A 24,954-nucleotide genomic window follows, 5' to 3' on the forward strand; every position below is an offset into this window, starting at 1 on the left:
CTGATTGAAAAGTACAAATAGGATAATTCTGCAGAAATACAGTTGTGGTCGAATTCAAGTATGTTTAATCAATGTGTAATATGATCAGAGTGTGGTGCCGTCTAGTTTGAGCCTGGGAGCACTAGACTGGACTGTAGATAGTTTTTTCTTTACGAGTCAGGTCTACAGTTGGATGTTTTCCTTCTGTGTCTCTTATTGTAATACTGCCAGTGCCAGCAATGGGACTGACTTTACCTCACTCTGTATCTCTCAGGGTGTCAGGGTGTAACACATGTATTTTGCATGTTGAATTATATCTGCAGTAATCCCCAGGCCGGCTTTAATGTGCCCAGATTTTTTGACCATTCAATGTTTTGAGAGAGAGCAAGAGGAAGATGGAACCCCATGGTCCTTTCTCAGGCAGAGGCAGTTTATACAATATCCTCCCATGTGCACTGTCACAGCAAGGAGGGATGTCCTGGGGGTTGGGAACACTGTAATCCCGGCATTCTGAGTTTTCTCTTTGGTGGTCCTGAGCAGAAATCGACATGCCTTCTGTGCGGGTTTAGCCTCTCTCTGAACTGCATGTGACAGTGAGATTGCTAGGATTACCTCTGCAGCTGAACATGTGTGTGTGTGTGTGTGTGTGTGTGTGTGTGTGTGTGTGTGTGTGTGTGTGTGTGTGTGTGTGTGTGTGTGTGTGTGTGTGTGTGTGTGTGTGTGTGTGTGTGTGTGTGTGTGTGTGGGTGGGTGGGTGGGTGGGTGGGTGGGTGGGTGTGTTCGCGCGTGGGTGTCCATGTGTCACACCCTGAGAGATACAGAGTGAGGTAAATTCAGTTCAGTACTCATGGATCATAATAGCTGCTGTGGTGTTACAGTAAGACTAACCTGACATTGCAGGCCTGGGTGGGGTCCCCACATCTGGGGGAAAGGAAGCTTGGTTGAAGATGCTGTATCCCTGAAAACCGGATGTTTCCGGTTTCTATCTACTCCGTTGAGGGTGCGTTAGGACAAGGCAGTTGAAAGATGGTACATTCATGATAAATATGCCAAATGAGGTTTATAAGTAGGCCTACTGTATAGAAATGTATACCACAATAGGAAATAGGGAGGTCTCCTAAACACAACGCTTCATTGTTGTAATGGAATATAAATTATTTTTGGTGTACATCCTGTGACATTACATTGTCATCATTTGAGTTTTAACACTCCAAAGGGTTAAATGTGCTCATTTTGTCCATTAGTTGCTAAGGAAGTGAAGCCTCCTTGTGCAGGAAACAGGGAGAGCAATTTCCTGTTATGCAGAAATGTTTTAAGGGACTGCTGTCTTCCAATCAGACTTCAGATGTATAGGCAGGAAGCAATGTTCAAATGGCAGCAGTCTCTGGGATCCCACACATTCTGTTTTCAGCTGGATGTCTCAGAGCCTATGGTCACATAGCCTCATGTGGAAAAGAAAACCATCCATTTTCAACACACAAAACGTTCATCAGCTTGGACAACATGAAATCCATCAGTTGTTTCTATATTATGCATTTGTCAATTCCAGTTTATCAATGCATTTAACGTAGGCTATCTGTCTGATGAGGGCCAAAAGGCAATGCATTCTGGGTCAACGAGTCTTACAATGTCCTTCGGTTACAGTAGCCTACCCATATTGGCAATTGGAATATAAAAATCAAAGATACTCATTGTGTATGCCTTTTCATGCAATGGCCATATGCTTTTCCATTTAAATTAACCGCTCTCATTAGTAGGCTAATCAATTTAAATAATAAGTTCAACTTTTCCACCTCTATGTGTGTTGTTTTAAGGGCAAGTCAGTCCCTGACAGGGAAAAATGCGCTTCCTCCTCAGGAAACGCCAGGGGAGCACCTCCCGCGCTCAGCTCCCAACGCCAAACCCTCGTGCATCAATTTAGTCGCGCCTCTCACCACATACAATGCGCGCTTCACCAGGCGAGGACCACAACAGCTGGAAAGTAACTTGACGAAATAAAAACGACATAAGAAAACTAAAGTTATTATTTGACCTTGCTTGTCTTTGAATAGTTTGCTTTCTGTTTCTTGGGATACGTGTTGTTGTATGGAATGTACGAGTTGTTGCTTTCTCACAAGGATTGATAAATGATAAACGGTTCGGATGTTCGCGCGGATGGTTCACGAAAATGAACACAGGTAAGATCACTTTAATTTGGACAAATGTACAAATCATATAGGTCTAGACAACGTTTTGGTCAGTTCATAATAAAACGCAGATTGTCTGATTTGTTTTGTCCCTATAAAAAAAGAGTGTGTTCCACCCATATAAAAAAAAATGGGAAAGGGATTGCGTGTGGAGGTAGGGAGACATACTTCCCACTAAGCATGGACCAACGCCAACGTCTGTCATTTTTTGGTGCGGCCTTGATTTCAAGTAGATTTTTGGTCGTGTCCCCCCAAAAAAATCTGGAACATTCATAGACGTCTGAGTGGTGTAACCATTTAACCCTTGTGCTTCGCTGGAAAAAAAATATGTCCATTGTGGTATGGGTTAGATTCACCTGCACAGTTTAAACACACTCAAGACAGTCAAAGAATCATGTAAAAACAGCCGAAACGATATTTTGTCTTGTCAGACCTTTCGGAAAGAAGAAATACACGAACATTTGATTTCAAAAACTCAAGAACTATTTGTTGACATTTTTGAGTGTCTGTGTCAGAGATCTGCTGCTCTCACACTAAGAAGGAGAAGCTTGGGAAAGCTCCTTTTCACCCAAACATAATTATAAACGTGCAACCAGAACCAGTCAAAACAAAATACATCAAAGACGTGTTTATTTTGGACCTGTGCAAATACCTATACACATGAAAGTCCCCAGGTCAAAATGACCCACATCATGTTTGTATACAAAATCTACACATCAGTGTGTCCACATTTTGAAGTTAAGTTCATGACCCTAAATGAGGAAAAGTTATTTAATTTCATGGAGAATAAAGAGAGGTTAACTAGTAACTCAAAAGTGGAAATGGGTCAAATTGAACCGCAACATAATAGGAGGGTTAACAAACCACACATTGAAATACTGTAGAAACCCAAACTGGTCTGTGCATCAATACCTGTATATAATAAAATACGGTATACCGCCCAGCTCCAGTATTGTACAGTATAATGTATTGTACCCTACTTTACTCAACTCTACTAAACTGTACTGCACTATACTCTGCTGAATGAAACTCTACTATACTGAATTAATCTGTACTTTACTGTACTCTACTTTACTCTACTCTACACTACTCTCTGAATAAAACTACTGTACTGTACTGAACTGTACTGTACTGTACTGTACAAACTTGTAAAACATAGCCTAGATGTCTATGATTCGCTCAGATCTGGTCTGGTTTGGCCAACCAAATTGTGTACTTGTTTGGGGGCGGAGCTCATTAGAATAGCACCCAACATGCTGTGCACGGGTTTGTTTCACATTTTGGTCATTTAGCAGACTTACAGTCAGTGCATTCAACTAATGTAGATAAACAACAACATATCACAGTCATAGCAAGAAAAAAATCTAATTGTAGCTGAAGTTGTCTGTTGGTTTATTCTGTAAATTGGACTACTTTAAGTATCGTTGCTGCCAGATGTAAAACTTTTGAAAAAGCTAACATAAGTGCATGTGACAGAAGGGAGCAATAATACATATTCTATGTTGCAATCTTCAGTTTGGCCCACTTTCCTATATAACATAGTTGTACAAATGATTATTGTGATATAATGCTAACTTCATTGAGAATTAATGTGCTGTTGATATTTGGCCATAGAATCAATAACCAAAATTCTTTCAATTTCCATAAAATACGTTATTTCAATGTCTGTAATGATATCTTTTCAACATGATTTTAACATCCGGAAAGTAAGTTTTTTCAACATCCAGAAAATATCTATTTTAAACATCTTTTGGAGGTCTTCTCAACATTATTTTGCTTACTGATTTGTGCAGACTACAATAATTGGTGGAAGTTGACAAGACCTGGGATCATAATGCCACAGACTGGGATAGCCTATAGCCATTGGTGGCAAGCCTAATAGAGAGCAAATTGTTGCTTAGATATAGAATTGATCATGCAATTCCAATCATATTATTTCAACCATTGAAGTCCCAAGTGTGAAACAGTCACTAGGTCTGTAGTGTATATTTGAGACTGTGAAAAACTACAATGCAGTAGTTATCTGTGATGCAGTGTTTAGGGAAATTGCTGTTGATAGTCTAAAAATAAGCTACATGACCAAAAGTATGTGGACAAAATCATGGAAATTAATATGAAGTTGGTCCCCCCTTTACTGCTATAACAGCCTACTCTTTTCTGGAAGGCATTCCACTAGATGCTTGAACATTGCTGCGGGGACTTGCTTCCATTCCACCACAAGAGCATAAGTGAGGTTGGCCACTGATGTTGGGCAATTAGGCTTGGCTTGCAGTCGGTGTTCCAATTCAACCCAAAGGTGTTCGATGGGGTTGAGGTCAGGTCTCTGTGCAGGCCAGTCAAGTTCTTCCACACCGACCTCAACAAACCATTTCTGTATGGACCTCGCTTTGTGCACGGGGGCATTGTCATGCTAAAACAAGAAAGGCCTTCCCCAAACTGTTGCTACAAATTTTGGAGCACATAATTATTTAGAATGTATGCTGTAGCATTAAGAATTCCCTTCACTGGAACTAAGGGGCCTAGCCCGAACCATGCAAAACAACCCCAGACCATTATTCCTCCTCCACCAAACTTGACAGTTGGTACTAAGGATTCTGGCAGGTAGCGTTCTCCTGGCATCTGCCAAAACCAGATTTGTGCGTCGGACTGCCAGATGCTGAAGTGTGATGCATCACTCCAGAGAACACGTTTCCACTTCTCCAGAGTCCAATGGCGGCGAGCTTCACGTTGCGCATGGTGATCTTAGGCTTGTATGCGGTTGCTCGGCCATGGAAACCCATTTCATGAAGCTCCCGACGGACAGTTCTTTTGCTGACTTTGCTTCCAGAGGCAGTTTGGAACTCGGTAGTGAGTGTTCCAACCGAGGACAGATCATTTTTACGCGCCATGTGCTTCAGTGCTCAGCGGCCCCGTTCTGTGAGCTTCTGTGGCCTACCACCTCGCGGCTGAGCCGTTGTTGCTCCTAGATGTTTCCGCTTCACAATAAAAGCACTTACAGTTGACCGGGGCAGCTCTAGTAGGGCAGAAATGTTACAAACTGAGTTGTTGGAAAGGTGGAATACTATGACTGTGCCACGTTGAAAGTCACTGAGCTCTTCAGTACGGGCCATTCCTACTGTCAATGTTTGTCTATGGAGTTTGCATGGCTGTGTGCACGATTTTATACACCTGTCGGCAATATTGTGGCTCAAATCGCCAAATCCCATAATTTGAAGGAGTGTCCACATACTTTTGTATATATAGTGTATATCTAATATATCTAGTATAATATGCATTTCTAAACACATGAGTGATGAGGATTTTATTGACACCAGATATTCTTTTGATAATGCCATTATGGATTTATGACAAGGTTGTCAATGGTATTAGACCAATTAGTGAAAAAAATATCAGAATTCGGCTATGATGCACAGCCTATGATGCATGTCACATTGCAACTTTATGGAGAATCTGATTGGTTCTTCATGGTCCAGCTAGGGGTGCTGTTTTCCTCAAGGGATGGAGATCATGTAGTTGATTGATCTGTTGAGGTCATGTTTGACCAGTTGTGCTGTCTTGTGTTATCTTTTGTTGTTTTGTCCTTTGATACTCACACCTTCAAAAGAGCAGAAACAGTCGGAGAGGGGCTTCTCTCCAATGAATCGCAGGAAGTGACTTGGGGGAAATCCTTTAATAAATCCTTTCGTGTTGTAACTTTTGTCCCTCTAAGAAAAGTGTCCACTTGCAATACCCTTCCCAGGTTCCCTATCTGTTTGAAGGCTATCATGGCACAAAGATAGTTAGAAATAACTTAGGCAATGCTTTTCATAATGATATGAGCTAGTATAATGAAAGTTGTTTTAAAGATAGCCTACAGCATTTAAATCTCTTCTGACGCTATATGCATTGTTCCTTGAACTCCTAGTTAATAGTTTTTTTGTGCAGATCGCTAACCTCACGATTCCTCCCCTGTATGTTTTGAATATTACATTTCTGATTGAAGTCACTAATCATGATCTCTTTTGTTTTGTTTTCAGATTTTAAGAAGCCTCCTCTTGCTCCTAAACCAAAGCTTGTGAGTCACCTCTCCTTCAAGCTGCCATCCCCACTCATGTCCCGGCCCTGCTCCTCAGCCAGGGGCCCCAAACCTCCCATTGCCCCCAAACCCAAAGTACCACATGACCTTGAGGGGCGTGACTCTTCCCTGTTCTCCAACAACAGCCAGGAGGGGTGCGCCAACAGGGACCTGCTGCCCTCAGACGAGGAGCTGGACCAGGAGAACGAGCCAGAGGACTCTCTGAGTGGAGGGGAGGGGCTAGAGGAGGAGCCAGTGGAACCTCAGTATTATTCAGACACTCTCAGTTCAGGGGTCAACGAGAATGGGTATGAAGAGCAGAGGGAACAGGAGGAAAAGATGATGCAGGAGGAAGAGGAGGACTGGAAGTTAACTGACAGGGTTCAAACAGAGGAGGTGGATTCTTTGGAAATGCTGACGGTCAGTAATGCTGGATTCACAATTGACTCAGAGGATACGGTAGAGATGATTGATTCGTACATCAATGATGACATCGACGCTGAGGGCAGCTATGCAGGCGAGGCGCTGGCCGACAAAGATGGCCTCTCAGTGTGCGACCTCTCCATAACCAGCATTGAGGAGGAGGAGTCAGCATGCTACCCCTGTGAAACTGGGCCTGGGAAAGAGGAGAGGGATGTAGAGGAGGAGAGGGAGCAGGAGGTGGAGTGCCGAAGAGAGGAAGAAAAAGAAGCAGCTGATAGCACAGCAGACGAAGTAACAGAATCTCTTTCTGAGGAACCCATAGCTCTCATCAAAGACAACAAAGATGACCTTGTTACCCAAGAGCCTTCATCCTTCAAGGAGGATGAGGAGGAAGCAGAGGAATCCTTACCTAACCCTGGTAGTCCTCACAATGTCCTACAGGAGGACGATGGAAATAATGTAATTGGTCCCTCAAATGAGAGAGTAGAAAGGTACCAACCATTTTCCATCATTGACGAAGACCCCATGACTATTCAGTACAAAATGGAAGGAGGTGAGTGCCAACTAAGCCACCATAAAGCAAATCAACTCTTTGAGACAGAGGAAGAAGCAGCTGACCCCAGCCTGGAGCCTTATTACATCTCAACTGAGGACATCGTGAACCCAGAGCAGAGCCCCACAGAGGGCAAAGTTCACGGATTGGCAGAGAGTGAGAGCTCTCCGGAGGAATCTTCACTGGCCACCACAGAGAGCCATGAGACCATGGAACCCAGTGAGTATTCAGCCATAGGTGACAATGACTCGCTGTGTGATGACTCTGACGACATGGGGAAGATTGAGTGTGTCTCCTCTGAGGACTACGTTGAGATAGATGACGATGATAATGATGACAGGGAGAACATGACAGGTTCATGTCAGAGAAGGATGCCTGGATTCCAGACGGTGGAGGCTTTCTTTAACCAGAGTAACAACCAGCCCCGTTTCAGGCTGCTGTCCATCTCTGTGCCAGCGGACACAGAGACCTCCCAGGTCTTGTTGTTCTCTGACAGCCAGCTGCGCTCCCCAGATGACTCTGATGTGTTCAGGGATGAGGAGGACCTAGAGGGCCACATCATTCCCTACCTGGATGAGACAACAGACACAGAAGAGAACCTCAGTGATGAGCATGTCTACGAAGAGGCCGGCCTGGACTCAGAGGGGGAGAATGTCCTGCCTTTTGACAGGAAGTCCATTGTCACCAGGTCCCGGTCACTGTCGGGGAAAGTGCCTGGTTATGTACCTGAGACGGTCCCTGAGGAGGCGGGCTCAGAGTTCCATGTTCAGAACTACTGCGAGGTGGGATTGGACCGGAGGGGACCCGCATTGAGCAGCAGCCCCATGTTAAACTCAACCCGGGCCAAGAGCTCATCCAAACCACATCGATTTCTCCTGTACCCCCGCTCCTTCTCCATGAAGGGACGTGACCTGCCCCTAAGTGTGTACAGGGAGGGCCAGGGTTCCCCGGGGGAGAGGAGAGAGGACAGCCTCTCTCTGCCGTGTGTCACGGGCTCTTCTGGAAGCTTCTCCCAGCGAAGCCCCCTGCCCTCCAGCGGCCTGTCCACCCCTACATCAATGGTGGACATCCCTCCTCCCTTCGAGCTGGCCTACATCACCAAGAAGCCCATCACCAAAAGTTCTCCGTCCCTGTTCATCGAGGGAGACTCCCCAGACAGGCAGAAGAAGAAGAAGTCCTCCTTCAAGCGCTTCCTGATGTTGAAATTCAGGAGAAAGACGGAGAGCAAGCTGCTGGTGGATGTCAACGTGTCCTCCTCCAGGTCCTCCTCTGAGTCCAGCCACCACGGCCCTGCCAGGGTCCTTGATTCAGACAGGCGCAGCACAGGCAGCTCCCCGCAGCTCAAGTCCTGGACAGTCAGTAAGCCCCAGCGCTCTACAGAGTCCCCATCCACCTTTCTGTTCTATAAGGACGGGAAAAGAAAAAGGGGTTCTGTGGCTTTCCTCAACCGCAGCGTGGCCCGGGTAGAGTCCTTCGAGGATCGCACTCTCGCCCCCTTCACCCCCCTCCCCCTGACTAAACCCCGCTCCATCTCCTTCCCCAACGCTGACACATCAGACTACGAGAATATCCCCGCCCAGACTCTCAACTCCGACTATGAGAACATCCAGATCCCCTCTCGGAGGCCTGTACGACCGGGGACCTTTGCAGAGTTTTTTGATCATCCGAGTCGGGCGCTGTCTTCTGCCAATGACACCGATGGTTATGTGGATATGAGTAGCTTCCCTGGGTATGAGAGAAATGCTCAATCGTCTGAGCAGGAACCTGAAAGGTATGGGGACATTTTTGTTTATACCTTGAGCTTCACTACTGCCTTGGATTTTAAGTTGTATAGTTTGGCCTTGTGTGTTATTGGTGTGTGTATGCATGTGTGTGTGCAAAATTGTAAACTTGTAGTTCTGACTTGATTTTCCCTTAGGAAACATGTATCAACCTCTGCAAAAATTTCCATTAATTATAATCCACATAATAATTCACATTTATTGCTTTAGTAAACTGGCTCAAATTAAGATTCTACATCTGTAGGAGTGAATAAATCATTCAGGAACGGACATAACAATTCATTTGTGCAGTTCATAGTTTTTCTGCCTTGGATGGCTACCTAAGGGATACGGTAGGGGAGAGTGGGGTAAATTGAGCCAAATGGGTAGTTTGGGCCACCCTTGTTTGTTGGAAACCCTACACACTATGTATCAGTTGACCAAATATTTTGGAAGAGGTCATCATTTCATGTAGTCTGTGAAGGAGGAAACCACATGGAAAAAGTGGTAAGCAAGTTCGGTAAAAAAAAAAGAAGATTTTCACCAAGTCAAATGAATTTATTATGTTGAGGTTTCATGATGCTTGTGTCTAAACCTCCAACTGCGCTGTTGGAGCTACTGTAGGAACAAAAGCATTTCGCTACACCCGCAATAACATCTGCTAAATATGTGAATGTGACCAAAAACATTTGATTTGATCATTTTAATATTGTTCTATACATCACTCTTTAAGCTTCAATATGAGGTCCTAAACTTAGCATGGTATGGTAAATGGTATGGTAAACATTCTTTGCCTTGAGGTAAGTTGAGCCAATCGTTGAGCCAATAGCAAGTTGAGAAAATTGAAGTGTTTTCTTCGCAGGCGTAGTATGCAAGGTTTTATCGCTGGGATATGAGGTAACAATAGGGCCTGGCCTATGTTAAAAGTGTTTGAAATCTAAGTATTTCTTAGATGTTAAGCCTGTGTTAAAAGATGCTTAAAATGATTATAAGACAAAAAAGCGATTGTGATTGTGTTGAATTGTATTTGGGAAATCAAGATAGACATGGTTTTAAAAAGATAGTGGTAATATTTTGTTCGGTACAGAAATTTGTAGGCGGCTTAACTTACCCTGTACCGCTGCTTAACTTACCCTGTACCGCTGCTTAACTTACCCTGTACCGCTGCTTAACTTACCCTGTACCGCTGCTTAACTTACCCTGTACCGCAGTTTAACTTACCCTGTACCGCTGCTTAACTTACCCTGTACCGCTGCTTAACTTACCTTGTACAGCTGCTTAACTTACCCTGTACCGCTACTTAACTTACCCTGTACCGCTGCTTAACTTACCCTGTACAGCTGCTTAACTTACCCTGTACAGCTGCTTAACTTACCCTGTACTGCTGCTTAATTTACCCTGTACCGCTGCTTAACTTACCGTGTACCGCTGCTTAACTTACCATGTACCACGGCTTAACTTACCCTGTACCGCTACTTAACTTACCCCTTAACGCTGCTTAACTTACCCTGTACCGCTGCTTAACTTACCCTGTACCGCTACTTAACTTACCCTGTACCGCTGCTTAACTTACCCTGTACCACTACTTAACTTACCCTGTACCGCTGCTTAACTTACCCTGTACCACTACTTAACTTACCCTGTACCGCTGCTTAACTTACCCTGTACCACTACTTAACTTACCCTGTACCGCTGCTTAACTTACCCTGTACCACTACTTAACTTACCCTGTACCGCTGCTTAACTTACCCCATACCCTTTTTTTGGACAAGCTATGTTTTCAAAACAGTAATGTTTACTTGAATTCTGATTATTTCCAGGGATACACAACATCCTGAAATATATGTAGGTATATGTGTTAGAAAGAATACTATATTTATTTTGACGGAGTGATGCTGAATGAAATGATCATTTCAACTTACCCAACTCTCCCCTACCTACGAGTCCCATGGTTTGGTGGGGCTGGACAGTGGACAAGGGATTCTGTTTTGTTGGACAAGCTGAGTCCATAGTGAAGTGAACTGTGTGAAATGCAGAGTATTCTCCTGTTATGGTTTTTGCGTGCGATGATCTCCAGTGCTGGGCTGAGATTACCCCCCCCCCCCCCCCCCCCTGCACCCCCACAGTACTGCACCCTTATTATACAGACCACCCCAGATGATTAATTGTCAGAGCATTTTGGAGTCATTCCTCTTCCCTCCAGCCAATCAGAAACAGGATTGGGAGATGCAATCTCAGTATTCTGTGTGCTCTCTATGTGTTGCCCTCAGCATAGTAGCCACGTTTATTATTCTGGTGGTGCATGGAAGGTAATCATAAGGGTGTGTTGATACACAGGACTCCTCTGAATTGGTGATGCTGTTGCATGTTGTTGCATCATCAGCATCCAAATGATGTTCAGTTCACATTAAAATTATACATTGGCACTAAGACATTTGAAATGAAATTGTTTGCAAATAAAGGGTCAGAGATCCACTGCCTGTACCAACCACACGTCTTACTGTATTTTACTCTAACATTTGAACTGATATGGGTTTAGACTGCACATGTTGACTGTCTTTATTGTGCATAGCAGACTATTTGGCTGTTGATCAGTTTGTAATGGTCAGAAGGATCAGACTGTAGTTTCTGCAGGAGGTTGGTCAGCAGTGGTCCGGGGCTCTGTCTGTAGGTGTTGGGTGGAGGTTGGTCAGCAGTGGTCCGGGACTCTGTCTGTAGGTGTTGGGTGGAGGTTGGTCAGCAGTGGTCCGGGGCTCTGTCTGTAGGTGTTGGGTGGAGGTTGGTCAGCAGTGGTCCAGGGCTCTGTGTGTAGGTGTTGGGTGGAGGTTGGTCAGCAGTGGTCAGGGACTCTGTCTGTAGGTGTTGGGTGGAGGTTGGTCAGCAGTGGTCCGGGACTCTGTCTGTAGGGGTTGGGTGGAGGTTGGTCAGCTGTGGTCCGGGAATCTGTCTATAGGTGTTGGGTGGAGGTTGGTCAGCAGTGGTCCGGGACTCTGTCTGTAGGTGTTGGGTGGAGGTTGGTCAGCAGTGGTCAGGGGCTCTGTCTGTAGGTGTTGGGTGGAGGTTGGTCAGCAGTGGTCCGGGACTCTGTCTGTAGGTGTTGGGTGGAGGTTGGTCAGCAGTGGTCCGGGGCTCTGTGTGTAGGTGTTGGGTGGAGGTTGGTCAGCAGTGGTCCGGGGCTCTGTCTGTAGGTGTTGGGTGGAGGTTGGTCAGCAGTGGTCCGGGGCTCTGTCTGTAGGTGTTGGGTGGAGGTTGGTCAGCAGTGGTCCGGGACTCTGTCTGTAGGTGTTGCGTGGAGGTTGGTCAGCAGTGGTCCGGGGCTCTGTCTGTAGGTGTTGGGTGGAGATTGGTCAGCAGTGGTCCAGGGCTCTGTGTGTAGGTGTTGGGTGGAGGTTGGTCAGCAGTGGTCAGGGGCTCTGTCTGTAGGTGTTGGGTGGAGGTTGGTCAGCAGTGGTCCGGGACTCTGTCTGTAGGTGTTGGGTGGTGGTTGGTCAGCAGTGGTCCGGGACTCTGTCTGTAGGTGTTGGGTGGAGGTTGGTCAGCAGTGGTCCGGGAATCTGTCTATAGGTGTTGGGTGGAGGTTGGTCAGCAGTGGTCCGGGACTCTGTCTGTAGGTGTTGGGTGGAGGTTGGTCAGCAGTGGTCCGGGGCTCTGTCTGTAGGTGTTGGGTGGAGGTTGGTCAGCAGTGGTCCGGGGCTCTGTCTGTAGGTGTTGGGTGGAGGTTGGTCAGCAGTGCTCAGGGGCTCTGTTTGTAGGCTAGGTGTTGGCTGGAGGAAGGCCTGGGTGTGGAACCTGTGAGGTCATTGTCAGGTCATCCGTGGGAGGAATCGTACTGCCTTTGAGCGCCCACTTCCCTATTTATGAAAAATGCCGGACAAGAGAGGGGGTGGAGGACTTTACAGGGCTTACAGTACATACAGTACTGTACCTCAACTGGCATGCACCAAGTTGAGATGTAACAGTAGGGTGACCTAACACCTCCAGTAGCCTTGGTGCCAGTCTGCTTAAGCCAATATGTGGTTGTCTTGAGTTGTTTGTGGTGTTTAATGCAGAAACAGTCCAGCACCGTGTTACACCTCTTGTGATAGCATTAACAGCACAGCACTGAACATGATTTGTACCCCAGTCTTCTATACATGTATTTTCACTATTTTAGCCACTGTAGAATACTTACTATCCAATAAACCAAATCCTTCAGTATATTTAAGGTCATTGAGCAGTGTCCACTCACCCTCCCACTATCAGCAGAAAGAACAAATAGGCTCACAAAGAGCCTGGGGAAGCGGGTAAGAATAATTGTTTAACTCCTTTTGTAATTTGCCACTGTAGATTTAGCCTTCGGCTGTCCTAAAACAGCATAGCACAAATTCTGCAGAGACTGGGATGCTATTGCCTTGTGTTGCCAGAGTGTGGAAGTTGTAACATGCTGAGATTAAGAAGTGGTTTTGGTGGGAAATGATTTTGAGTTTGAAAACTGAGAACTGACTTAATGGTCCAATTTGGTCCACAGCACTAGCATTAACTGAGAAGGTATTAATCTGCTATATACAGTACCAGTCCAAAGTTTGGATACACCTACTCATTCAAGAGTTTTTCTTTATTTTTACTATTTTCTACAAATAATTAAAATATATATAAATAAATACATTTTCTACCTATAAATAATAGTTAATGATTACTACATTAGTTACTACATGATTCCATATGTGTTATTTCATAGATTTGATGTCTTCACTATTATTATACAATTTAGAAAATAGTAAAAATAAAGAAAAACCCTTGAATGAGTAGGTGTATCCAAACTTTGGACTGGTACTGTATATTAATGTATTCTTACTGTTATAGGGGAACAACACATAATTTAATCAGCAGTTGTGGTCCACATGTACTGAGCAAAAATATAAACGTAACATGCAACCATTTCGAAGATTTTACTGAGTTACAGTTCACATGGGGAAATTAGTCAATTGAAATAAAATATATAAATTGGGCATCTGTTGGTCACAGATACCTTGAAAAAATGGGCTTCACAATGGGCCTCAGGATCTCGTCACGGCATTTCTGTGCATTTAAATAGCCATTGATAAAATACAATTGTGTTCGTTGTCCATAACTTATGCCTGCCCATAACCTTAACCCCAACGCCACTATGGGGCACACTGTTCAGCAAACCGCTCGCTCACACGATGCCAATCATGTGGTTTTCGATTGTGAGGACAGTTGGACGTACTGCCAAATTCTCTAAAATGACATTGGAGGCGGCTTATGGTAGAGAAATGAACATGAAATGATCTGGCAACAGTTCTGGTGGACATTCCTGCAGTCAGCATGCCAATTGCACTCTCCCTCAAAACTTGAGACATCTGTGGCATTGGGTTGTGTGACAAAACTGCACATTTTATGTGGCCTTGTATCGTCCCCAGCACAAGGTGCAACTTGTGTAATGATCATTCTGTTTAATCAGCTTCTGGATTCGCCACACTTGTCAGGTGGATGGATTATGGTGGATGGAGATATGCTCACTAACAGGGATGTAAACAAATTTGTGCACAACATTTGAGAGAAATAAGCTTTCTGTGTGTAAGGAACATTTCTGGGTTCTTTTATTTCAGCTCATGAAACATGGGACTAAAACTTTACATGTTGCGTTTATATTTTTGTTCAGTGTAGTAACTTCCTATCTGTGAGAAGCAAAGAATGGAACCCCATACATGTTGTTCAATTTTTTTGAGAATTGTCTAATGTACATTTCAGTGGTGTTAAACTCATTGGAGCATGCAGTGAAGCACAGCATTCACACTGTCACAGCAATAAGAAGCACCGGGGTCTGCCACGCTAACTCACGGATGTGTTGTCATTAGAGCATTAGCGCACACTCCCCACTGAGCCTCAATCATTACCCTATCCACCCAGGCTCCCAGCAGAAGTGCATCTGTCAGCATGTACCATCCTATCCCATGGCCTGGGTATGGCTGTGTCGCTGGAGGCACTATAGAAGGTTTATTGGTCTCTCCCCACGCTGAATCTATTGTCTATCTATTATCATAATTTCACATTCATGCTATCCATACTTCTGATGGTCCTCCACATACTGTAGCTTTGCTATTATTACAGCAGTATTTTAACATGGAGGCATATAAAGTCAACTCAGACGGTTGAGTGCAATTCATCTGCGTCATATATCTCACAGATAAAGCTTTATGGAGAGAGGAGAGTAGGACTGCTCTGACTAAGAGACAAATTATGTGGAGGAAACTGAAATACACTGTGTACAAAATAGTAGGAACACACTCCTAATATTGAGTTGCACCCCCCTTTTGCCCTCAGATCAGCCTCAATTCATAGGGGCACAGGGAGTTCCACAGGGATGCTGGCCCATGTTGACTCCAATGCTTCCCACAGTTGTGTCAAGTTGGCTGGATGTCCTCTGGGTAGTGGACCATTCTTGATGCTCACAGGAAACTGGCACCTACTACCATAACCCGTTAAAAGGCACTTAAATATTTTGTCTTGCTCATTCACCCTCGCAATGGCACACATGCACTATCCAGGTCTCATTTGTCTAATGTTGAAATATCCTTCTTTAAAGTGGATTTAACAGGTGACATCAATAAGGGATCATAGCTTTCACCTGGATTCACCTGGTCAGTCTATGTCATGGAAAGAGCAGGTGTTCCTAATGTTTTATGCACTCAGTGTATTGAAACAACTTTATAGACTTTATATCAATGAAAAAGCTGTATGAATATAAGAGTTCATGTTGTGGTCTGTAGATAAAGACATTAATGATTGAAACGGCATACATACAGTGCGTTGGAGTGGGCAGATAGAATCTTGAAACATTACTCTAACACCGTTCTCTTCCTGAACAAATTGTTTCTCTAAGAGCCTTTGAGTTTTATGAGCCATTCATCAACTGGCGACACCGTGGCCTATGAGAGATCACTCTGGGGTTGATTAATCCTCCTTTCCATTGATCTGACATGTTCCTCTTAATTTCCTATAAAGACGCGTTACCAGATCTCTCTGTGTTGGTTTGGAAATGGACACCAGCTGAAGACAAGCTGTGTCTCACTCCGGACTTCATAAGCTGTGTCTCCGGACTTCATATTCATCTGAAGAATGTTTTTTTTATTATGTTTTATAATATTTTATCTGTCTAACAATTAGAGTTTTGTCTTTTATGGATTTGATCCACTGTCCATCGGATGAATTCCAGTTTCATAATGCCTGTAAACGTCCTTTGGTTTAGCAATATCTTTGATGAGTTCACTACTGCCTCTCTCTCTCTCTCTCTCTCTCTCTCTCTCTCTCTCTCTCTCTCTCTCTCTCACTCTCAGTCTCTCTCTCCCTCCTCATCTGCCAGATTTCAGTTTACCAACAAAAAAGTAATGATATTGCACTGTGTGTGTGAGAGAACTATAGAAATTATACATTTGTGCCATCAGAGTCCCTGGGTTCGCGCCCAGGCTCTGTTGTAACCGGCCGCGACCGGGAGGTCCGTGGGGCGACGCACAATTGGCCTAGCGTCGCCCGGGTTAGGGAGGGCTTGGTCGGTAGGGGTGTCCTTGTCTCATCGCGCACCAGGACTCCTGTGGCGGGCTGGGCGCAGTGTACGCTAACCAAGGTGGCCGGGTGCACGGTGTTTCCTCCGGCGCATTGGTGTGGCTGGCTTCCGGGTTGGATGTGCGCTGTGTTAAGAAGCAGTGCGGCTTGGTTGGGTTGTGTATCGGAGGACGCATGACTTTCAACCTTCGTCTCTCCCGAGCCCGTACGGGAGTTGTAGCGATGAGACAAGATAGTAGCTACTACAACAACTGGATACCACGAAATTGGGGAGAAAAAGGGGTAAAAAAAAAAGAAGAAATGATACATTTGTCACATCAATATTAGTATTATTTGTATTATTATTAATCAATACAGTAATATGACATCTTTATATAAACATTGACATTTTGGTCATTTAGCAGACTCTTATCCAGAGCGACTTAGTGCGTTCATCTTAAGATGGCTGGATGGGACATATCACAGTCAAATATACAGGATACAAGCATTCCATTCTAGCAAAACAATAGATATACACGGAGTGTATAAAATATTAAGAACACCTTTCTAATATTGAGTTGCACTTTACCCTCAATCCCTCGGGGCATGGACTCTACAAGGTGTCCAAAGCGTTCCACAGAGATGCTGGCCCATGTTGACTCCAATGCTTCCCACAGTTATTACAAGTTGGCTGGATGTCCTTTGGGTGGTGGACCATTCTTTGACATTTAAAAAAAACTTGTACCCCTTCTTCTCCCCAATTTCATTATATCCAATTGGTGCTTACAGTCTTGTCCCATCGCTGCAACTCCCATACGGGCTCAGGAGAGGCGAAGGTCGAGAGTTCTCTGAAACACGACCCTGTCAAGCCGCACTGCTTCCTGACACACTGCACGCTTAACCAGGAAGCCAGCTGCACCAATGTGTCAGAGGAAACACTGTACAACTGGCGACCAAAATCAGTGTGCAGGCGCCCGGCCAGTCACAGGAGTCGCTGGAGTGCGATGAGATTAAGAAATCCCAGCCGGCCAAACCCTACCCTGCGCCACCTTATGGGTCTCTCGTACATGTCTGGCTGTTCACAGCCCGGGATCGAACCTGGAACTGTAGTGATGCCTCAAGCACTGCGATGCAGTGCCTTTAGACCACTGCGCCACTCTGGAGGCCCCACATTGGAAACTGTTGAGCATGAAAAAACCCAGCAGTGTTGCAGTTCTTGAAACACAGAAACCGGTGCACCTGGCACCTACTACCATAACCCGTTCAAAGGCACTTTGAACCCATCACCCATCTTTTGTCTTGCCATTGACCCTCTGAATGGCACACATACACAATCCATGTCTCAATTGTCTCAAGGCTTAAAGATCATTTTCTTCTTTAACCTGTCTCCTCCCCTTCAGCTACACTGATTGAAGTGGATTTAACAAGTGACATCAATAAGGGATCATAGCGTTCACATGGATTCACCTGGTCAGTCTATGTCATTGAAAGATTAGGTGTTCATAATGTTTTGTACACTCAGTGTATAGCATTTTGCAAATAAAACACATTTCAATAAACATCTCAAATCTATTAATAAAAAATCTGAGAAGAGTAATATTTTACACACACGTGATGATACCCATAATCAATCATTTCTAGCGAAAAAACACAAATGTGTTTTGGAAATAAACTCTTATATGTTGATACGTATGTGTGTGTTTGTTTGTTTGTCTGTGTGTGTTTGTTGACCTGTGTGTGTTTGTTGACCTGTGTGTGTTTGTTGAACTGTGTGTATGAAGTGTGAACTACAGTATACTGATACTCTGATTCGGACCTGTCCATTCAGTGCCTATACAGAAGCCTACACCGTGTGCTCCCTAGCTGTTGGTCCCCCTGGTGGGTCATCGGGTGAGGCGAGGGGAGGGACAGCTGAGGAGGAGGACCAAGGACGCACCTCTGAGGAGGAGGAGGAGGGAGGAGAAGATAACACATATGGCAGACAGGTGAGACTTCAAAACCTTTGAAACGGCTTGAGTGTTAAAAAATAAGTTAAGATATTGATATTGTATTATGTTTGCTATTCAACAGAGATTTGTTAGTGATAATGTTGTTCTTGACAGAGCGATGGTCGATCCAGAGCCTTCTACATTGCCAAAGAGCTGGTGGACACTGAGAGATTGTGAGTATCACATAGAACAGGTATTCCCAAGCTGGGGTACGCGCAATGCCGTAGGGGGTACGCTAAATAAAACGTGATTCTCATTTTCTGCACATTTTCAAACAGTCCATTTATATTTTCCAACTGGGCTATACATTTGGGTGAGTTTTATTTCTTTCCTGAGTAGCCTCGTTTCACTGCCAAGAATCAAATTCAACCATCTAGTGTTCAGTGAAATAACAACACAATGTCAAATACAGGTAGCCTAGTCAAATAATCACATTAACCGTTACTCTCTCGCGGGAATTCCACTAACGGTCGGTATGTAGCCAAACGTTGCTGCTGCTCATGTTGGTATCTGTGCTGATGGCACAAAAGCCATGACAGGGAGACATAGTGGAGTGGTAACGCGCGTGCAAGCAGTTGCTCCCGACGCCACATGGGTACACTGCAGCATCCACCGAGAGGCTCTTGCTGCCAAGGGAATGCCTGACAGCTTGAAAGACGTTTTGGACACTGCAGTGAAAATGGTTAACTTCGTTAAAGCAAGGCCCCTGAACTCTTGTGTATTTTCTGCATTATGCAATGATATGGGCAGCGACCATGTAACGCTTTAACAACATACAGAAAGAAGTGCGCTGGTTATCATTGGCAAAGTATTGACATGTTTTTTTTATTGAGAGACAAGCTTAAAGTTGTCTTTACTGACCATTTTCACTTGTCTGACCACTTGCATGATGACGAGTTTCTCACACGACTGGCCTATCTGGGTAATGTTTTTTCTCTCCTGAATGATCTGAATCTATGATTACAGGGACTCTCCGCAACTATATTCAATGTACTGGACAAAATTGAGGCTATGATTAAGAATTTGGATCTCTTCTCTGTCTGCATTAACACGGACAACAACAACACAACACTTTCCATCATTGTATGATTTTTTTGTGTGCAAATGAACTCAAGCTTACGGACAATGTCAAACGTGATATAGTGAAGCACCTGAGTGAGTTAGGTGCTCAATTACGCAGGTACTTTCCCGAAAGGATGACACAAACAACTGGATTCGTTATCCCTTTCATGCCCTGCCTCCAGTCCACTTACCGATATCTGAACAAGACAGCCTCATCGAAATTGCAACAAGCGTTTCTGTGAAAATTGAATTTATTCTGAAGTCACTGCCAGATTTCTGGATAGGGCTGCACTCAGAGAATCCTGCCTTGGCAAATCACGCTGTTAAGACACTGATGCCCTTTGCAACCATGTACATATGTGAGAATGAATTTTCGGCCCTCACTAGCATGAAAACTAAATTCAGGCACAGACTGTGTGTGGAAAATGATTTAAGACTGAGACTCTCTCCAATACAACCCAACATTGCAGAGTTATGGTCATCCTTTCAAGTATACCCTTCTCATTAACCTGTGGTGAGTTATTCACAATTTTCGATTAACAAATAAGGTTTTAGATGTAAGATGGTTAAATAAAGAGCAAAATTATTGATTATTAATATATTTTTATTTGTGCCCTGGTCCTATACGATCTCTTTATCACTTCCCACGAGCCGGGATGTGACAAAAACTCACACTCATTCTTATGTTTAATAAATGTATCGTAAGGTGTGTGTGTGGCAGGCTTACAATGATGGCAATAAACAACATTTTGAGAGTGCGCTGACCCTGGTGCTAGAGGGGGTACGCAGCTGGAGGTTGAATGTTTGAAGGGGTACGGGACTATAAAAAGTTTGGGGACCACTGACATAGAACACTAATGATCACCATCATTGTAACTCTGTAACATTGTTGTGTCCCTTTCACCTTGTTCTTTCACCGTAATAACCTGGACATTGATGCATTTTTACATTTGTCTGCACATGGAAACCTGACAGTGCCTCAATTTCTCTCTCTGCAGACATGTGAAAGCCCTCAAGCTTCTCCAGGTGGTAAGTATCAAGAAGTCTTTGAACTTGACATGTCTTTATTGATGGATTTCCCCTTACTTTCATGGGGCAAAATCTGCTCCAAGAAAGCTACCTGTCGTCTTTTAGTGCCCCTATGAGCTGGGTAGGAGAGAGATACAGAAGATGTGGAGTAAGGGTTAGGATGGTAATCTACAGGGATATGTTTGGTACTTGGTACAACAGTATACTAGTCGGAACACTAGCAGCCATGAGTTCAAATGGCAAACAGTACTTTTTGGTCTGTGGAAAGTCAAATCGTGTGAATCAGAGACAAGATAGAAAGACCTACAGACTGGAGAACAGTGCTGTCTGCACTAGCTGTGGAAGTGTTTTTAGCATCAGAGCAACTATCCTATTTTAGGGGAGGGTAAGTGGTTCATTGCACATTTCAAGAAGAAGGCAAGCGATTTGGAATGCAACCCTTCTGGGGTCAAAGTTCATCTCGGTGCACTTCTCTCTACATTACATCACAATGTCTGTCACCCCTCTCCTGAGAAACCAGGGTGGGGTTGGTATGGCGCTTCAAAAAGTGGGTCAGCTCAACATGGTTAATGGATTGACACAGCAATTTTAGTGTGTATTATTTCTTGGTGAAAAGAAGAGAACCTGTTGTTGTGATCAGAGACGTAATCATAAGATGGAATGAAAATTCCATCACAAAATGTGGCAATGCCCCTATTGCAGTCATTGATAGGGTACTGCGCTATTCTTCTGTATATGTAGGCAAGTAAACATACATCTTATGGCTTATGGAGAGAATTTAGTGCTCTGGCTCTGTACATTATAGGAGCTAACTGGCTGCCTCATGCAGTCATTAGCAGTCAGTCTAAAAATAGACATCATGGCCGACAGCCAGACAGATCGACATAATGCTCAGAAATTCACATTTTTGTTGTGTGAATGGAGGACTCTTCCAGCCGTTGGGCTGGCAGCACTGATTGACTTCATAAAATTAGTGTGTGTCATATACAGTATGTTAATAACTCATATAATCAAATCATGTTCATCTCTGTGTCAGGACTTCAGGGAGGCGGTGGGGGCTGCAGTAGGGGATGAGGGGGATCCTGTGCTGGAGGAGGAGAGGCTAAGGGAGATCCTCAACAAGCTGCCTGATGTTTACACTCTGCACCGCAGAATCCTCACTGAGTTAGAGAACCGCATCCGACAGTGGTGAGACACTGCAGACTCTACACCACACACACACACACACACACACACACACACACACACACACAGCCGACACACACAGTACTCATGACCGACAGAACACACATTAATGCAGCACAGAGGTCATTCATCAGATCAGATGGACCATGTGTCTGCTGCATACTGAGCCCAGTGTCTAGTGTGCAATCCCTCATGTTTCTTCATTACATTCTTTCTCTTCCTTCAGGGAAGAGAGCCAGAGGATTGCGGATGTCATCCTATCCAGGAAGTTGGAGTTTGTGGTCTTCACGGCCTACATTGGTCACTACGACCGCAGCATGAGCCTGCTGGACGAAAGCTGCCGGACCTCGCCCGCCTTCTCAGCCATCGTCAGCCAGTATGAGGTCAGACAGCAGGGCTGTTTAAAGTCAAGTCAGGACTGGTCATAGCAAACACACTGTTTTTGAATAAGACCAGAGAAGACACGGGAGGTTTCTCTTAGGTTTCTCTCTGTGTGCAGGCTCTGAACCCACAGTGAGCTATTTGTTTCAGCCAGTTTCAGCTTTCCGTGCACAATGTTAGATGAGTGTGAGAATGTCATGCTATGCCACCTAAAACACATCATGTGGCAGGGAGCTGCAGGCCATCATTCTGTCTCTGCTGAAGAGGGGACTTTTCTGTGGAATATCATTCTTACTTTTAATCAGGTGTATGTTGATTACATTGTTTAATTTTCATCTCTTATTCTATACTGTATGCACCCATACACATGACAGATAATAACTAATGACTAATGACATATAATAACCCAGTGTCTTAGAACTTAGCACAAACCCAGTTTACATCATTTACTTGTTTCATTTAAACTCAATACAATAAAAGACACATTAGCTGTATGCTTTGAGGAAATCGACCCACTTAACGACACCCACTTCACTTGGTTTTAAAAAGGACACATATCAGAAATAGACCTAAAAGTACCAAACTAAAGATAGATAAAACCTGATATACAATATCATAGAACAAAAAAAATAAAACATAAAACTAAATATGCTAAATGTAGGCATAAACTTAAAAGTTACCTGATATTGTTGGTTGGGTGTTGGTTGATATGGTGGTTATTGTTGGTTATGTTGGTTGTTGTTGGTTGGTTGTTGTTGGTTGGGTAGTGGTTGTTGTTGGTTGGTTAGTGGTTGTTGTTGGTTGATATGGTGGTAGGGTGGTTGTTGGTTGGGTAGTGGTTGTTTTTGGTTGGGTAGTGGTTGTTGTTTGTTGGGTAGTGGTTGTTGTTGGTTGGGTGGTGGTTATTGGTTGGGTGGTTGTTGTTGGTTGGGTAGTGGTTGTTGGTTGGGTAGTGGTTGTTGGTTGGGTGGTTGTTGTTGGTTGGGTGGTTGTTGTTGGTTAGGTGATTGTTGTTGGTTAGGTGGTTGTTTTTGGTTAGGTGTTTTTTGTTGATTACGCGGTTGTTGTTGGTTGGGTGGTTGTTGTTGGGTGGTTATTGTTGTTGGTGAGGCAGTTGTTGTTGGTTTGGTGGTTGTTGTTGGTTGGGTGGTGGTTGTTGGTTGGGTGGTTGTTGTTGGTTGGGTGGGTGGTTGTTGTTGGTTGGGTGGTGGTTGTTGGTCGGGTAGTGGTTGTTGTTGGTTGGGTGTTGGTAGATATGGAGGTTGGGTGGTTGTTGGTTGTGTAGTGGTTGTTGTTGGTTTGGTAGTGGTTGTTGTTGGTTTGGTAGTGGTTGTTGTTGGTTGGTTTAGTGGTTGTTGGTTCAGTGGTGATTGATGTTGGTTGGGTAGTGGTTGTTGTGGTTGGGTGGTTTTTGTTGATTAGGCGGTTGTTGTTGGTTGGGTGGTTGTTGTTGGTTGGGTGGTGGTTGTTGGTTGGGTGGTTGTTGTTGGTTGGGTGATGGTTGTTGGTTAGGTGGTTGTTGTTGGTTGGGTGGTTGTTGTTGGTTGGGTGTGTGGTTGATGTTGGTTATGTTGGTTGTTGTTGGTTGGTTGTTGTTGGTTGGGTAGAGGTTGTTGTTGGTTGGGTAGTGGTTGTTGTTGGTTGGGTGGTTTTTGGTTGGGTAGTGGTTGTTGTTGGTTGGATGTTGTTAGATATGGTGGTTCGGTGGTTGTTGTTGGTTCGGTGGTTGTTGTTGGTTGGGTGGTGGTTGTTAGTTAGGTGGTTGTTGTTTGTTGGGTAGTGGTTGTTGGTTAGGTGGTTGTTGTTGGTTGTTGGTGGTTAGGTGGTTGTTGTTGGTTGGGTGGTAGTTGTTGGTTAGGTGGTTATTGTTGGTTATGTTGGTTGTTGTTGGTTGGTTGTTGTTGGTTGGGTGGGTGGGTGGGTGATGATTGTTGTTGGTTGGGTAGAGGTTGTTGTTGGTTGGGTAGGTGTTGTTGTTGGTTGGTTAGTGGTTGTTGTTGTTTGGGTGTTGTTAAATATGGTGGTTTGGTGGTTGTTGGTTGGGTAATGGTTGTTGTTGGTTGGGTAGGGGTTGTTTTTGTTTGGGTAGTGGTTGTTGCTGGTTGGGTAGTGGTTGTTGGTTGAGTGGTGATTGTTGTTGGTTGGGTAGTGGTTTTTGGTTAGGTAGGGGTTGTTGTTGGTTGGGTAGTGGTTGTTGTTGGTTGGGTAGGGGTTGTTTTTGGTTGGGTAGTGGTTGTTGCTGGTTGAGTGGTGATTGTTGTTGGTTGGGTGGTGGTTTTTGGTTAGGTAGTGGTTGTTGATGGTTGGGTAGTGGTTGTTGTTGGTTTGGTGGTGATTTTTGTTTGTTGGGTAGTGGTTGTTGTTGGTTGGGTGTTGGAAGATATGGTGGTTGAATGGGTTGGTCTATAATGTGAGAGGAGATGATAAATGTTTCTTTTCCACGTCAGAAGCACTTATATAGAGGCACTGTTACAACAGGTATGACTGGCCACTTTCTAGAGGCAAGATATTTCAATGCCTTTCAAATGATAATCGTTGTCATGAGTGTTAATGAAGACATTTTGTTTGGTCTAGTAGGCTATACTCTATGTTACTGCCAGATCTGGCACAGAGATGTATGATAATGGCTCTGGTCAGGGAGTCAGATAGAGACCCTGAATTTTAGTGACAATTGACATCCTTTGCAGAAGCGTTTCGTAGTCATGATGTCTTGACTTTCTAATGGATTTGGTGTAAAATTTATTATTTAAAATGAAATGAAATATACATACAAATAAATGAAAAGGCTAGATCAGAATCAGGTGTCTTACCT

General features: G+C 44.3%; 1 protein-coding gene across 2 annotated transcripts in view; it reads left to right on the forward strand.

Moving 5' to 3' along the window:
- Positions 1-1,887: 1,887 nt before the first annotated feature.
- LOC139413539 (FYVE, RhoGEF and PH domain-containing protein 5-like) overlaps positions 1,888-24,954 on the forward strand; it is a 46,373-nt gene continuing 23,306 nt past the window's right edge. The window contains exons 1-7 of one of the 2 annotated variants that reach the window (XM_071161037.1): positions 1,888-2,156; positions 6,182-8,966; positions 18,326-18,482; positions 18,600-18,658; positions 20,546-20,576; positions 21,613-21,764; positions 21,988-22,144. In XM_071161037.1, the coding sequence (XP_071017138.1) occupies positions 2,147-2,156; positions 6,182-8,966; positions 18,326-18,482; positions 18,600-18,658; positions 20,546-20,576; positions 21,613-21,764; positions 21,988-22,144 (3,351 nt within the window). In that variant the 5' untranslated portion in view covers positions 1,888-2,146. The remainder of the gene's footprint in view (positions 2,157-6,181; positions 8,967-18,325; positions 18,483-18,599; positions 18,659-20,545; positions 20,577-21,612; positions 21,765-21,987; positions 22,145-24,954) is intronic. The other variant, XM_071161036.1, reaches the window with a different exon arrangement.

Source organism: Oncorhynchus clarkii, chromosome 7, assembly GCF_045791955.1.
Source record: "Oncorhynchus clarkii lewisi isolate Uvic-CL-2024 chromosome 7, UVic_Ocla_1.0, whole genome shotgun sequence".
In the NCBI taxonomy this organism is placed as follows: Eukaryota; Metazoa; Chordata; class Actinopteri; order Salmoniformes; family Salmonidae; genus Oncorhynchus; species Oncorhynchus clarkii.